The 15,748-nt window shown below is 39.3% G+C and overlaps 1 protein-coding gene across 2 annotated transcripts in view; it reads left to right on the top strand.

Moving 5' to 3' along the window:
- Positions 1 to 2,297: 2,297 nt before the first annotated feature.
- LOC104586254 (autophagy-related protein 13b) overlaps positions 2,298 to 15,748 on the top strand; it is a 32,353-nt gene continuing 18,902 nt past the window's right edge. Inside the window, exons 1-3 of one of the 2 annotated variants that reach the window (XM_010243426.3) lie at positions 2,298 to 2,580; positions 2,915 to 4,343; positions 4,441 to 4,625. In XM_010243426.3, the coding sequence (XP_010241728.1) occupies positions 2,937 to 4,343; positions 4,441 to 4,625 (1,592 nt within the window). In that variant the 5' untranslated portion in view covers positions 2,298 to 2,580; positions 2,915 to 2,936. Of the gene's footprint in view, positions 2,581 to 2,777; positions 4,344 to 4,440; positions 4,626 to 15,748 lie in introns of both variants that reach the window. The other variant, XM_010243425.3, reaches the window with a different exon arrangement.

The following is a 15,748-nucleotide window of genomic DNA, read 5'->3' as shown; positions in this document are numbered from 1 at the left end:
ATGCCAAACATGTTTTTTTTAACAGTTGAGGTCTAAATTCTGATGTAGCGCAAATGTGGTACATACCCTAAGGCTATGCCAAACATTGGTGTTGTTTCTTTTCTTTTCTTTTCTTTTTCTTAGTTGATTCAACTTTTATGGGGGGGGGTAACTTCTCCCTTACCCCTTTTTTCCCAAAGTGCTGGTTGGAACAAATCAGCTAACACACTAATGAGCCAGCCCTCATTGGGTCACAGAGCACACTCTTTAGGCGCTCCACATGCATATCTCAGTAGGGGTGTCAATAGACCGGTTTTGGGTTAGACTCCGTCCAAATCAAAACTCATTTGGATGAATTGGACGGACCAATAAGACATATTGAATTTAGATGGATTGGACGAATCAATATGGCATATTGGATTGGACGTAGTCCGTCCGTAATTGAGCCAATATTTGGTCCATTGATAGAAGATAAGAACATAGGTGTCAATGGACCAGGTTTGAGTTGAAACTAATCTAAATTAACAGGAATTTGAACAGATTGGGCAGTATCTGGACCAGTCCAAAGTAATCCAAAACATTCATTGGACTGGATTAGACCAGGTCTATTTGTAATGGACTCACTTTGGACTTGACCGGATTGGACCAAATCCAATCCAATTGACACCCCTATATCTCAGCATGCATTAGAAACATCTCCCATACTTGTCAATGGGTGATATTCCCAATACATGGTTGGGATGTGCTGTGAGTCATGTTCTGAGGCGCCCATGCGAATTCCAAAGGGGATATTCAAACAAATGTCAAAATGTTATGCTCACTTGTTCTATATAGCACCCATCAGTCTCTCTCTCTCTCTCTCTCACTTATTTCTAGTATAAATGCCCCTGGCTGAAAAGCTTATGGTACCAAATCACTAGGTAATTTGGGTGATGTTGGTAATCTTGGGAATGAAAGGCAAATGGTTTTCCTAACTTTTGGTGATGAGATATATAGGACACAAGAGCTAGAGCTTGAATCTTCTACCCCAGAAAGATGCTACTCACAGGTAACCACAATATATTACAGCCACATTGGGAACATCCCTACAGGTACCCACAAGACATTACAGCCACACGTGGGGAACATTTCTACATAAATGACAATTAAATGAGGCATCAGTAGGGATCTGCTACACACAGACGCTACAGTAGGACATTGGGAATATTTCAATTGTCATTCACTCTGGATTCCCTACTCACTTTTCCTACCCAGTTTCTACAGGTAGAGAGTGAGTAGGAAATCCCAAATGAATGTAAATGTGGTAAAACCGGGTGGCTAGCTTGCCCGTAAGGTCTTGGCCGAGAAAATGCTCAAAATGTTAAAATTTTAAAAACATTCATTACCTTACATGAGGCGATGAAGGGGAAAAAGTTGCAAGCTGTTTTCTTTTTACCTTTATTTTACTCTGCTAGTTTGTTTTAACTATTTGCTTTTCCTTAATTGAAGGATGCCTTGCTACTATTGATCAATAGTCTATAGTTTGTCAGGAAAAAAGCTGTGTGTTAAAGTTAGGGAGAGAGGATAAAGAATAAAAGAACAAAACAGAAGATCATGAGAGAGAGAGAGATGGATCGTCTGGTCGAGAAGAAAAGGCACTTGGATTGGACAAAGTTCAACCCGGCCCAACGGCATGGCCCATGGGTCTGGCCTAATTTGAGTTCGTATTTGAGCAGGAAATAATATGGGTTGGACTTGGCCTAATTTAACTATTAGATATTTAGATTAGATGTCAGAGATGGGTTAATCAGGTTTAATAAAAAAACGTGAACCCTCGTTCATTTTCTGCAATAATGGATTGAGCCCAAAGCCCATGGGTTGGATTTATTTGGTTGCTGCAATCTTCTCTTTCACCTTGTACCTTTTTAAGTTCTATATTTAACTTGATAAATCAAGGTCCATAAGTAAGATCAGAGAGAACCGGTTTGTTTGTAAGAAGCTTCTTGATTTTCCTTTGGTTTGGATGGGCTGATTTAACTCAATATTTTGAAATTAGGCCCATAAAAGCCAAATATAGAGCCCATAATGCAAATTATCAAACTATAAACATATAATAATATTAAAAAATAAAAAGAGAAGTTTTTCTTAGTTGTTAAATTCTAATTGTAACAATTTTTTTAATAAATACTTTAGATTCCATTCAGAAAATATTGGAAAGAGATTCTGTTGCTATTTCCTAATGATGAACACCATCCTAGTTTCTGGGCCTAGGTTGGGCCTCGTACTAAAAGCCCATAACGGCCCTTATGTTCAGCTTCAACGGGAAGCAATCTGGTGTCTCCACTTCTGTGGCAGATGTCCACTCTACGGCTCTACCTCGTTCAATGATTTGTCCTCTCTCTCTCTCTCCCTGCGGTTGACGGGGAAGTTACGCAGAGTTCGGGACATAAATCCGTATCCTCAGTGCTTCAGTCCTGTTTCATCTGCTCACAGAGCCTCAGACCCAGACCCACCCAGAAACCAGGGTCCTTAAAGTTTCAACGAGAAAAAAAACAACTGAAAATCCTCCTGTTAAAAACGGGTTTCCTTCCTAATTCCAACTATAGCAACAACAGCAGAACAGTGAGTGTTGCTTTTTCGAATTTCAATCTCTTTCCGATTTTTGATTAATTTGTGATCTTCTCATCTGTTGATCACTGAAAATTTAGTATCGATCCCTTAAGCTTCGCATGTTCTGATTCTCTCTGCAGTTCGAATCCTTCTATCTTTGATTCTGTTGTTCGAAATTTGTGATTTTTTTTTTGTTTTTTAATCTCTAGGGTTATTCTCTGAAGAGGTTTTGAATGCTTTATTGCTGGAAGAATCAATTTTAAATTGGATTTTGAAATTTTCGATTTCTCTCCCTCTGGAAAGAGTATTGAACATTGAGTTAACATCGATGAAATTGTTTGTTTAGAGAGGGAGAGAGGGTGAGAGTTATGGCTTCTTCTCAGAGCAATATTCACTCCGAATCAGCAAAAATTGAGCAGATAATTACTGAGTTTTTTACAAAGAGTTTGCACATAATACTAGAGTCCAGGTCTCCATGTGTTTCCTCGCGGAATTACAGTGGAGAGCAGATTCTTTCGTCTCCATCATCGTCCTCGTCTTCGTCTTCGAGTGTCAAGCCTAGAGATAAATGGTTCAACTTAGCACTTCGGGTCTGTCCATCTGCTTTAGAGAACATTGACCTCTGGCGTCAGAGCAATCAGGAACCGATGGTGGTTGATGTGATTCTCATCCAGAGACCGACGGACTTGGATCCTGTTCGGTGTTCTCCGAGGAGAGGCCTTGCGAGGAACTACTCTTTGAAAGAGAGGTTTAGGAATTGTTGGAATCCTGGGCAGGAAGAATATCCTTCGGAAGTGAAAAGAGAAAAGATTATAGAGAGGTGGATTGTGCAGTATGAGAGCCGGAAGAGTAGGGACTCAAGTTCAGGGGGCAAGAGGACGGGCAGTACTAGTTCCCACTCATTGTATAAGAAATCCATTATATTGTTAAGGTCTTTGTATGTGACTGTGAGGCTATTACCTGCATACAAGCTCTTCAGAGACCTCAATTCGTCGGGGCAAATTCACACATTTAACCTTGATCATAGAGTCTGTTCCTTTGTTGAGCCTTTCACTCGTAGAGAGGAGGCAGAGATGCAGCAATTTGGGTTCATGCCCATCGATACTAATGGGGGCAGGCTTTCCCTTTCTGTGTTGTACCATCCAAAACTGTCAGATGTGAACTTGGAATCTTCAACCCCAATATCCACACAGCTCATACCAGATTATGTGGGGAGCCCGATGACAGATCCTCTTAAAAGATTTCCTTCTCTTCCTGTGACAACTCATGTTTCACCTTCTTCTGCCCCATTTTGTAGGCGACACAGCTGGAGTTATGACCTTTATGGAGCCTCTGCACCTTCAGCATCTCCTTCACCCTCACCAACATACTCAGATTCCCGTGGTTTCCCTTCTAATATGACTTCCAATCGCCTCCCGCCTACAAGCTCACCCCATCACCCCCCTGAAACTCCACTCTCAAGCAATACATCTTTGGCTCATAACAAAAATACAAGTTTTGATGAGTATTGGCCATCACCTACATTCTCTCCCTCTCCTTCCCCATCTCCGCCAACCCATGTACCTGGTGATCATCTGTCGAAGGCTCTTTTACGTTCTGAAAGTGCTCCAGTCAGCATATCTGCAGCTAAGCTTGGTGGAAGCCCAGGATTACCCACCACTCATATGCTGCCTCCATCGCCTTCCCTAAAAGGCACACGACCTGGTTTGCAGATTGATAATGTTAGAGCTCCAGCGAGGCCAGCAGATGTTCAGACCTGCATAACAGCTCAGAAGGTACTATATTGGTAATTTGTCTTGTTGCACTTGTCATATCATTCTTCCATTGCATCTGCAAGGCACCAGTTTGTACATTGATTTGTTCTTTTTCTAGATACTCTATGCTGGGAGGGATGAGGTTGGAAATCTTTCTGGAGCAAAGATATCATCTAATAGTTCACCAAGGATTTCATTTTCAAGGAGCTCTAGCAGGTTGTCTTTCCAGGATGAGTTTGATGGTTCTGATTTTGCCTGCCCATTTGCTGTCGATGATGATGATCTAATGGATCTTCATACCAGGTAAAGCATTGAATAATTACTGATTGGTTTCCCTTACAACATCACTTATTTCTTTTATGTTCCATAGACCTTTATTAACAACCACACCAATACGAATTCATTAATGAAACAAAAGTTAAATGCAAAGGTAAAAGAATAGAAATTCCACCAATAGCGATTGCACTAGCAGATGCACTTGCAAGAGAAGGGGTAGGTAGGTATGATCTTGTATTGGTCTCTGGGATTATGCTGTCAAATTGATGGCACAGTAATTGTGGCGTAGGGAATTTTCTACAATTGTGTTGTCCTTTTCATACAAAAGCAAACATGCCTCAATGATAAACACCCAATATAATCACCCTTGAGCACGATTTAGGGCCCATTTGATTTGTCGGAATAGGGGTCTGGAATCGGAATCAGAATGGGCCATTCCAATTCCAACTGTTTGGTTGGGAGGAATCAGAATCTCATTCCCATTCCTAGTGGATTGGCATTCCCCCATTTGAGGGAATGGCCATTCCCTCCCCCTCCCTTGGGAATGAAATCCCATTCCACCTGATTCCAATTCTCGTTCTGATTCCTATCTGAACCAAACAGACTTATGGGAATAGACCATTCCAATTTCGATTCTGAAGGATTTTGATTCTGATTCCGGTTCTGACTGTGAACCAAACGGTCCCTTAGAAAACCAGAATGCGCCAATAATTCCCCACCCCTCTACAACTAGCTCCTCCCTAAGCTGCACCTTACAAGCATATTCAATCATTGTGCTGCCTTCTTTTGTATAGTACTGATCCCCAATATCAGTCATTCTAATAGTTGGAATATCTTCGTTAATTAGTAAAAGATATTTCTGATTGTGTTAAAGATAAAAAAACTAATGATGGTTACTGATAATTCCTTGCCTGGCTAAACAATTCTCCATCCTGATAGCATTAGAAATTCCCAAAACACAAAGGACAAGGTGGACAACATTAAAGAAAATGAGAGATAGCTTTTTCCTTGTAGAGGGACAGAGAATAGACTCAAAGGACAAGGTGGACAACATTAGCAATTTTTTTTTGTTGCTTTTAGGAGAGGTAACAGCTCGCACCTCTCCATGGGCATCCTGTAATGATCTAACCTCTTGCTCTTTTCATTATTCATTTATCAAAAGAAAGGTGGACAACATTAAAAAAAAGGCTATGACTCAGTAACGTGGTCTCCATGTGTGCTAGAATGCAATGACACTTGATTTGCAGGGTCCAAGGACTGGAAGAGAATCACCTTGCAATTGTTGTACTTGTACCTTGTTGAAGATGTTTAACCTGTCTTACCCAGTTGGACTGGAGTAATCCTTTGATATAATTTTTCTTTTTTTGATGGAGGACAATGAATCTGTGGCACAACACTGATAGTTGGTGTGGAAGTTTGATACCAAATTGATGGACTGTGTACTGAAATCTAAAACCTAGCTAATAATGTAAATATGAAGAAGAAAGGGAACAATATAAAGGGGGACTTAATTGGATACAGGATGGTTATTTAAGAGCTGGTTTATGGCCTGTAGGGCTATAAAGAAATCAGTTCAAGAAAGGAGAACTTTGGTGAAGATTGAGATGGTTGATAGAGGCTCTATAGATGGCGCTCTTAAGGTAGAGAAGAAGGGCTAGATGAAGAAATAAGTTGGATATTCTTATACTAATGATGCTGAATTGATATTTCGGCAACAAGAAGTAGACAATAGCTTTCTTTATTAGAGTGGATAGAATCAAAAGATGAGAGATTTAAAAAGATCAGAAGAAAGTATCAATTAAAAAGAAAAAATAGAGAAAAGAAATTTAGAGAAGAAAGGATACAATGCCCACAGATATCCTATTTCTTTGCATTCTTTGTAACGCTGGAAAAGAGAAACTAGAAAACTTGATGCCTATAATGAAAAGGTTTGAGAATAGTGACAGATCTTCATCTAAATTTATTTAAGACTGAAGTGATGGTTGTGAGGGGGATTCTTGTTTCTTTTTTTTTTTTTTTTGGTAAATTGGGCCATATCTGGCTGTGGAGAATCTAATTCAATGCTGCAGACTTTGGTTGTAAGGTAGGAAAGCTGCTAGGCACATATTTGGGAATGCCTTTTGGTGCCAAATGTACAAGTAAGGCCATTTGGAACCAATTTTGGAACAAAAGGAAAAGTGGTTGGCATCATGGAAATCCAAATACCTCTCAAAAGGAGGCAAAGTAACACTAGTGAAGGATGCTCTTTCCTCTCTTCACGTGTACTTCCTGTCTCTATTCCCTATCCCAGCATCAATGACCGATGAAAATGAAAAGAAAGAGATTTTTTATGGAGGGGGTGGAAAGATGAAGGGAAATATCATTTAGTAAATTGGAGGAAGGCATGTAATCCTAAGGGGAATGGAGGCTTGGGATTAGGTGAGGGAAGTAGATGTTACTATGTTGGTAAATGGTTTTGGAGGTTCAATGAGCAACAGGACAGTCATTGGAGGAGGACTTTTGCAGCAAAGTATGGGTGTAGAAATTTGGAGTGGGATCCAGGTGAGGTCAGAAGACCTTATCACTGTGGGGTCTTGAAGGAAGTGGACAAAGCTTAAAACAGCCATAGTAAGGGTGTGAAGTTTGAAGTGGGAAATGGTCAGAAAATCAGGTTCTGGAGAGATTGTTGGTGTGAAGACAGACCTATAAAGGATCTATTTCCTGCCCTGTTTGAACTAGCTGCTGATAAGTGTGTGGCTGAGTGTTACCAAGTTCAAAATGGCATGCTAGCATGGGATGATGGGACCCCATTTTTTGGAGAAACCTGAATGATTGGGAGGTGGCCCCAATGGTGGATCTGCTACAGAAACTCTAGAACACACAGGTGGTAATAAACAGAGAAGATAAGAGAATTTGAGCCTGGGAAAATTCTGGCCAATTCTCCGTGAGATCCTTCTAAAGTAGGCTAACCAGACAGATGGAGTGTGAGTTTTCCAGTAACAGAGTATGGTGCACAGCTGTGCTATCTTAAGCAGCCTTCTCTTGTCTGGTGACTGGTCAGCCACTCTGGACAGAATCTTGACTAGAGAAAATCTGGTCCAAAGAGGTATGCAGATCCCAACACAAATTGTGCTCTATGCAATAAAACCCTAGAGACTGTCAACCACTTGCTGCTACATTGCAAGTTTTCCTACAGTATTTGGACAAAAATAACAAAACCTTTTACAGTTAGGAGTTGTTTCCCTGCCTCAATTGCAGAGTTATTAAGAGGGTGGTACTTGGAAAGGTTGAGTATGCAAGGGAAAGTAGCATGGAGAATGTTACCCGCAGCAGTATTTTGGTGTTTGTGGAAAGAAAGAAGGATTTTTGAAAACAAAGTTTTTTTTTTTTTTTTTTTTTTTTTTTTTTTTTTTTTTATAAATGAAGAATTTATTAGAGAAAGAAATTAGAAGCAACTTTACAGAAGACACTTGGAGAGGCACGAGCTGCGACCTCTCCAACCCTTCAAACACTAAAGAAAAAAGATTACAGCTGAGCCCAATACAAATGTTCCCTCATTGCCCCTTGCTTGGATAAACAGTTAGCCATAGCATTAGCAGATCTCCCTACCCATTGTATTCTAACATACAAGTATCTCGTCAAGCATTTAAATCTTTTAAGTTGATTTCTGAAGCACCAAACTATAGTCTCCGGATTCTGTAACCACCCCACGACCACCTTAGAATCACCTTCTATTAGAAGCTGCTCCACTCCTATCTGTACAACAAACTGTACCCCTTGTAGTGCAGCTAATAGTTCTGCCACAGAACCACTTCCATTCCTTATAACACTTCCCATCCTAGAAGGGCCTGGGTTGCCCAGGCTACTCCCATCAAAATTTAATTTCAGGAAGCTTTCAGGTGGGGGTACCCCGCTCATGTGCATGTTTGTCTTCAATGAGGAACTGCTTGCCACTTCTGCCCAATGCCTCCACAGGTCATTAAAAGAAAACTGCTGAAATAACTCCGAAGATTTTAGCCACACTATAGCCCTATACAGGATATAGTCCTTCAAATCTTGTTGGCTTCGCACCTTCTCTTGGAATATTCTAGCATTCCTTTCTTCCCACACTGTCCAAAGCAGTGCTGCTCTTGCAACCCTCCACATTATTCATCTTCTTTGATGGCGCAAAGCAAAGGTAGAAGGGCCAAAAAGTAAGCTTACATCTGCTGGCCTATTCGACCTGCATCCAAAAATCAAGAAGAGCCAATCCCACAAATCTGTTGTAACAGTACAAGAAATTAGCAAATGGTTGCAATCCTCACCATGGGATCTGCAAAGGGTACACCAATTGGGTGAAATGCAAAGATAGGGTCTTCTCCTTTGTAGATTACCCAAGGTGTTTACTTTCCCATAAAACACTTCCCAACAGAAAGCCAAGACCTTAGGGGGAACAGGTTTGCACCAAACCTCCTTAAAAAGGGTAAGGAGGAGCAGACACTGGACGACAAAGGGCCTTGAAGAAGGAGGCACAGGAAAAACTACCCGAGGGCACAAGAGTCCAAAACCTTTTATCTGATTCTGTGGGGTCCAAACAAACTTTTTCAAGGGTACTCAAAAGGCAAGTAAGACTCACAATCTCCTCATCCCTTAGACCTTGTTGGAACCCAAAGTCCTAAACTGGAGCCAAAGGAGAATCCAAAGGGGAGCAAAAAAAAGAAACAAGCTCTTTCTTGTACTAGGAGATAGTGTATAAAGACGAAAAGAGGTCCTTCAAAGGAGCCTCTTCAACCTAAATGTCTTCCCAAAAGAGAATCGAATTACCAATACACACATTATACCTGAGAAAATTGTTGAGTTGAGGGAGGAGACTGTGAATTTCCTTCCAAGGTGTTGCCAAATGCCCACCGAGAGACCCCAACATCCATCTGCTCTCCGAGTGGCAATGAATACTTCCTATCACTTCAACCCACAATCATTCTCTCTCTAATGGCCATCTGCATAGCAATTTTCCCAACAAAACCGTGTTCTTTTGCATCAGATTCCCTATTCTTAGACCTCCCTCTTCTTTACTCCTGCAAACCACCTCCCACTTCACCAAATGATCCTTCTTACTTTCCCCCAGTTCCCAAAGGCATTCCCTCATCAACTTTTCTAGCTTTTTAGCTTCTCTAGAAGGAATCCTAAAGACTGACAAGAAATAAGTTGGTAGGTTAGACAGGGCGGCTCTAATTAGGGTAATCATACCCCCCAAAGAGATATAATTCTTTTTCCAAGAAGCTAATCTCTTCTTAAACTTCTCCAAAACCGAGCACCAAGAACCACTCTCCCTAGGGTTTGCCCCTAAAGGAAGTCCTAGGTAGGTCATGGGCCAAGTGGCTACAAAACACTCTAAGCACCTTGCAATCGCCTCCACCTCTCTATTATCCAAATTATCCCTGCCACACTGCTCTTTTCAAGGTTGGCTCTCATATTGGACATACTTTCAAACCTTTGCACCAACATCTTTAGATTCCTTAACTTCTCCAGGTCCTCTCCTTCACCAAAGACTAAAATATCACCTATAAATTGAAGATGGGTAACTGACACTCCAGACCTGCCTACTTTCCAGCCATTTATTAAATTCTCCCTATCAGCCTTTGAGATCATTCTACTTAGCACATCAGCTAACAAGGTGAAAAGGAAGGGCGAGAGAGGGCCTCCTTGCCTTAGCCTCCTACATGCTGGGAAAAAATCCTTTACCACTCCATTAATCAAGATAGAGAAGTGACTAGATATCACACAGCCAAAAATCCACTGACACCACCTTTCTCCAAAGCCACACTTCCTCAAAACTTGTAAAAGGAATTGCCAATCCACCAAATCATAGGCCTTTTCCAGATCAAGCTTGCAAACAAATCCCTTCTTTTTGGATCTTCTCATTTCTCCCAAGCATTCATTAGCTACTAAGATTTGGTCTGTAATTTGCCTCTCTTGTACGAAAGCCCCTTGGTATTTGCTGATTAGGGAAGGAAGAACCTCTTTAATCCTCAATGACAACACCTTAGCTAAGTTTTTGTAGATACTAGTAACCAGGCTTTTTGGTCTAAAATCCTTTGGGAGGATAGCATCAATCTTCTTAGGGACTAAGGCCAAGAAAGTAGCATTGACTCCTAGGCTTACTAGATGATTGTCTGTAAACTCCCTAAACACCTCACAAAGATCTTCTTTCAAAATCTCCCAGCAATCTTGATAAAAGGCCATTGTAAAACCATTTGGGCTTGGAGCCTTAGACCTATCCATCAAAAACACTACCCTTCGAATCTCATCTTCTTCAAAGCTTCTTTCCAACTAGCAAGCTTTTTCATTGCCTAAACTTGGCCAATCCAATCCTTCTAAGGGTAGCCTCTCATCCAAAGGTCTTCCATACGGATTTTTGAAGTGATTGACAAAGGTTCTAGCTATTTCCTCTTGGTTTGCAATTACCTCCCCTTCTACTTCTAATTTGGCTATAAAATCTCCTTTGATGTCCACTTGCCAAATCATGGAAAAATCTGGTATTTCCATCTCCTTCCTTAATCCATTGATTCCTTGATTTTTGTCGCCAACAAATCTCTTCCCTAAGCAGAACATCTTCTAAGTCCTTCAACTATCTTCTCTTCTCTCTATCTTGTTCAATCAAAATCCCTAGGGACTCCTTTTCATCCAAGGCCTCAACTTGAGTGATAGTATTCAACTTTTGTTCCTCTGGTCTACCAAACTGATCCCTATTCCACTCTTTCAGTTTGAATCTTAACCTTCACAGCTTCTTATGGAATCTCACTCCCTTCCACCTTACCCCGCTTAGCTCCTCACATCACCATTCCTTCACTTTAGCCTTAAACTCTGGATGTGTTTAACCACATATTTTCAAATCTGAAGGGTCTAGGGCCATTGCTAAAGGATTCTACACCTATCTTAATTGGCCAATGGTCAGAAGTGACTCTAGGCAGAGCTCTAGGGACCAAATTACCCCAATAGTTTCCTCAATCTAGGTTGAAGAGGAACCTATCCAATTTTCAACTCAAAGGGTTTTCCTAGAGGTTAGACCAAGTGAACTTGTGTTGCAACAGTGGGATCTCCTTCAGTTCACTCTCATCTATAAACTTATTAAATTTTCTCATACTTGTGATTGAAAATGAAGTTACTACTGAAAAAGTAGTAATAAGCAGAATTATGGGGAAGATGATCTATTGGCTGGCGAGTCATTGGATGTTTTTTTTTTTGATGAATAACGAGTCATTGGATGTTTAGAGGAAAGAGCACAAATACGGGTTTTTTTTTTTTTTTTTGATTTAAACAGCCAGGGTCTGATTCTTTAATGTATAGTGAACAGATTTTTATATTCCTTGTGTACAGCAACCTGTTGTATTTTTTTTGGCTTTTAATTATTAAAACAATTCATTACTTTTCTTAAAAAAACTCTTAAAAAAATCTTCAAAAGAAAACTCTGCTTGACCATTTAATTCATCATTAAAAACTGCACTGCATTAGTTTATATAGACTGGAGTACATTATTAATCATAGGTATAAAATAAAGTACAGCCCTCAATTGCCAATCTAAAATAAGGAACACACCCCTCTCTCCAAACAGAGATGGAGGGAAAAACAACAGAAGGCTGACTGTGCTTACAACTAATAAGCCTGAGTAAACACTACATATTTCTCAGGAGGTTCATCCCCCAATGAATAGACTCTTTTCTGACTCCTCTAACTAAGCTCTCTGCAAAGGAACTGGTAGATATTGGCATCCAATATTCCAATTGAATTACCTGTTCTAAAACCAAGTAACTTCCTCTGATCTGACATTATAAACCAGAAACCTTCTTATTGACAAGATAGAAAACTAATACCCAAAATGACAATGAAACAAAACTTATATTTGGCTTTATAACATAGCTAAAGAGTCTCATAGGGCTGACTGATTTTGTGGACAACACTTGTGCCTTATGGGCTGCACCTTGGAAATCTTCTCATTTTCACAATTTATTCCTTTCAGGACAACTTTTGTTCCTATAGTTTATTTATGGGAACAGATATTCAATATGCGTTTTTCTGATGTTCACTTGAACCAGTCCAGTGTTTAAAAGCACAAGGGGCATCTTGTGCCTTAGGTTCAAGGCACAAGGCGTGCACCTTTTTGAAGCAAGGCACAAATATACAAAAAATGCCAAAAAGTTAACATATTAAACATAATATTAATTCAGAATATAAACTTAAAATTTTCAAGCATGTGAAACGTTCAGTCACTCTTTTTCCCAATTGCATTACTTCAAATGGCTATTTTAATGACTTATAAAGAAAGACTATTGTGATGTTAAACATTTTGCATTTTTTATGAGCCACTTTTTGTGCCAAGCCCAAACAAGTCCATGTTAGGGTCTTAAATTCTTAATCCTTAAAAACAAAGATTTTACAATGAATAAATGATAACATTAAGAATATTAGGGGCTTTAGAGAAAGCCATTGCATCCTTACAGACTATTTAATGATTGTTTGGAAGCATTAAATGTTAAATAATACTTCAAAAAATGGCTTCAAATTAAGAGCATAAATATAAGCACATACATATACTATTTTTGATTGGTGCACATCATCATCATCATATCTACATTTCTATATACATATACAAATGCACACACAATGCTTGCTAGTTTGTGGGGAGTTTGCCTTGTACCTTCAAGCATGGACCTCAAGGTTGAGTTCCTTGAGCATAGTTGCCAAGGTGATGCCTGAGCAACAAGGCACCCTTGGAGGGTCAACTCACCCAAGCACCTACATATTTTTGTATAAGTTGCCACATAGTATTTTTACATTCTTTTATTTTATGATATTATAATATTACAATATATATTACTACACTAAATTATTCATTTTGTGGGTTTATAATATTTTATTATTCTTATACTAGTCACCTTTTATTATGTTCTTATTTGTTTGGGTTCAATTGACACACAAGTCGGTGATGTAATCTTGAACCCTTTAAGACTTCAAAAGGGTCCAATATAGGGAAATTTGAAGATTTTATCCAATCAAGATACAAGAGGAACTGAGGAACTTGATGATTCTTTTTCTATTTCTTATATTTTCCTTTCTTTCTTTCTCTTCTCATAAATATGTTGATTTTCCATGTTTTGATATGAGGTTTATGCTTATTTCATGAGGACTAGGGTAATTATTAATTAAAAAGTACTACTGCTTTTACTATGAGACCTAGGGAATTACCCTACGATTTATGTTTTTTTTTTTTGTCACAAAAAACTCATTGCCTAGGTGATGCCTAAGCGACAAGGCACCCCCCCTGTCACCTAGTTTCTCCTTGGTGTCTTTAAAAGTGAAAACTATGTCCTTGAGCATTGCCTCAAGGCTAGCCTCAACGCTGAGCACACATACTTTTTAAAAGTTAAACATGATCTTTCCTCATGTGGTTATGTTATGGTTCCTTCCTCATTTGTATTCTCCTTTGTCAGTGGGAAAATGGAAATTTTCCAAGAGATAATCAAAGCCAACCATAATTTATGCAACAGCAACAAGGCCCTCTCTGGTTCATCGTTCTTCTTCACTTTTTCTCTTCTTCATCACTTTTCTCCTTAGAGAGAGGGTGCATCTTTGGCAGGCCTGGATTGAGCATTTGTTAAACTTTGTTAAGGACAAAGCCTGAGATCTGGTCCTGAATCCTGATGCAATTGAAATTCTTCAAATCGGGCACCCTATTTGCATCCCTACTTAAGAGATTCCTGTAATATATGCAAGATGTTTTCCAGAAGCTACTTTCAATGACTAATTTGAGACTTGAACCAGAGTAATTGCAAAGATAATTTGTTAACTTCTTACAAAAGCATTTTGATGTTTGGAATCTTTATATTTTGTTGTGACAAAGCTTTGAATGACATCCCTGAGTAGAATTCATAATAGTGAGACTAATAGTTCATGCATCCAAACAAGAGAGGCAGTTTGGGATTTTAAATTGGATGACATTTATTAAAGGTCTAGGAGTTTATGGCCTTTTTCTCCAACTAGAGAGCAAATTCTTCTTTCTTGAACCCTTCCCAGATGGACAACACAACATATGAACATTAATGGCTGAAGTTTTGGAAAGCCTGCAGCTTCAGGTATTGTAAGCTTTCCAGAATCATGATGGTAAAATCTTCCACTTATTTTGGTTAGTCCCATTAGCAACAGAAACTCATTCTTGGCTGAATTACTATTCCTGCTACTTTGTCAGAGACTGGCTACTGGCCAATACATTGGGATATTATAAAAATTGAAGGGGATTTCCAGGTTGTGATTGGGTGAATGAGGGGGGACAAGTAAGTTCCTTGGATGAATCTTCATTCTATTTGGGGAAATCTGGTCTTTTCCATCTAGCCTAAATATCTTGGTTAGATGGATGTCAAGGTCTTCTAACTATCTATGATATTTCACTTACCAGAGAAGAAGCTAATGGGGAGGAACCTTTTTGGGGGCTTGCCTAGGGGTGGGGGCATTGAAGGGTTTATTATTGTATTTGGGAGTTACGTCACTGTTGGGGTATCTGGCTTGTCTTAGCCTATTTAATTTTCATCTCTTGTATCTAAAATCAGTGGATATAAGAGCTATTATTACAGTGAAGCATTTCAGTTAAGAGCAATGATGCATGGAAAGACTTAGTCTAATGTTCTTTTCTTTCTCTGTTTATTTTATTTCTTTTTGGTTTTCCTTTTTCTACTATTTCCAATCAAGCAGTTCCATATCAAGTCGCAAGTACTGAACAACCACTTCCTGATTGGAAACCTAGTTATCTCTAAGTGTTTAGAGTCTTAATGGATATTCCTTCTTTCCTAACAAGGAATCTCAATGAATACCTAATGGATAGAATGTAATGACATAAGTAAGGGATTAGATCGTATTTGTTCTATGATATGCATTCAGAAAGTTGGAAATTTTGGAAACATTTTTTTTGGAAATATGTTTGTAAATATTGTGGAAAGAACAGAATTAAAGTTAAAAGAAATGTTTAACAAATATTTCCTTTATGGCATGTGGCATGAATACCTGACTGCTTGAACAACTCTACTTCTTGATGATGTAGCTAAATAAGTGGGTCTGCAGAGGCTTGATGTATAGGGTAATATGAGCTCAAAAGTGTAGAATCATAATGGTAATGGGAGAACTCAAGAGTAGAAACATGGGAT

This window comes from Nelumbo nucifera, chromosome 1 (assembly GCF_055504915.1).
Source record: "Nelumbo nucifera cultivar China Antique chromosome 1, China Antique-T2T, whole genome shotgun sequence".
In the NCBI taxonomy this organism is placed as follows: domain Eukaryota; kingdom Viridiplantae; phylum Streptophyta; class Magnoliopsida; order Proteales; family Nelumbonaceae; genus Nelumbo; species Nelumbo nucifera.
Note: the sequence above shows the minus strand (reverse complement) of the source record. Positions and strands in the feature narration are given on the sequence as shown.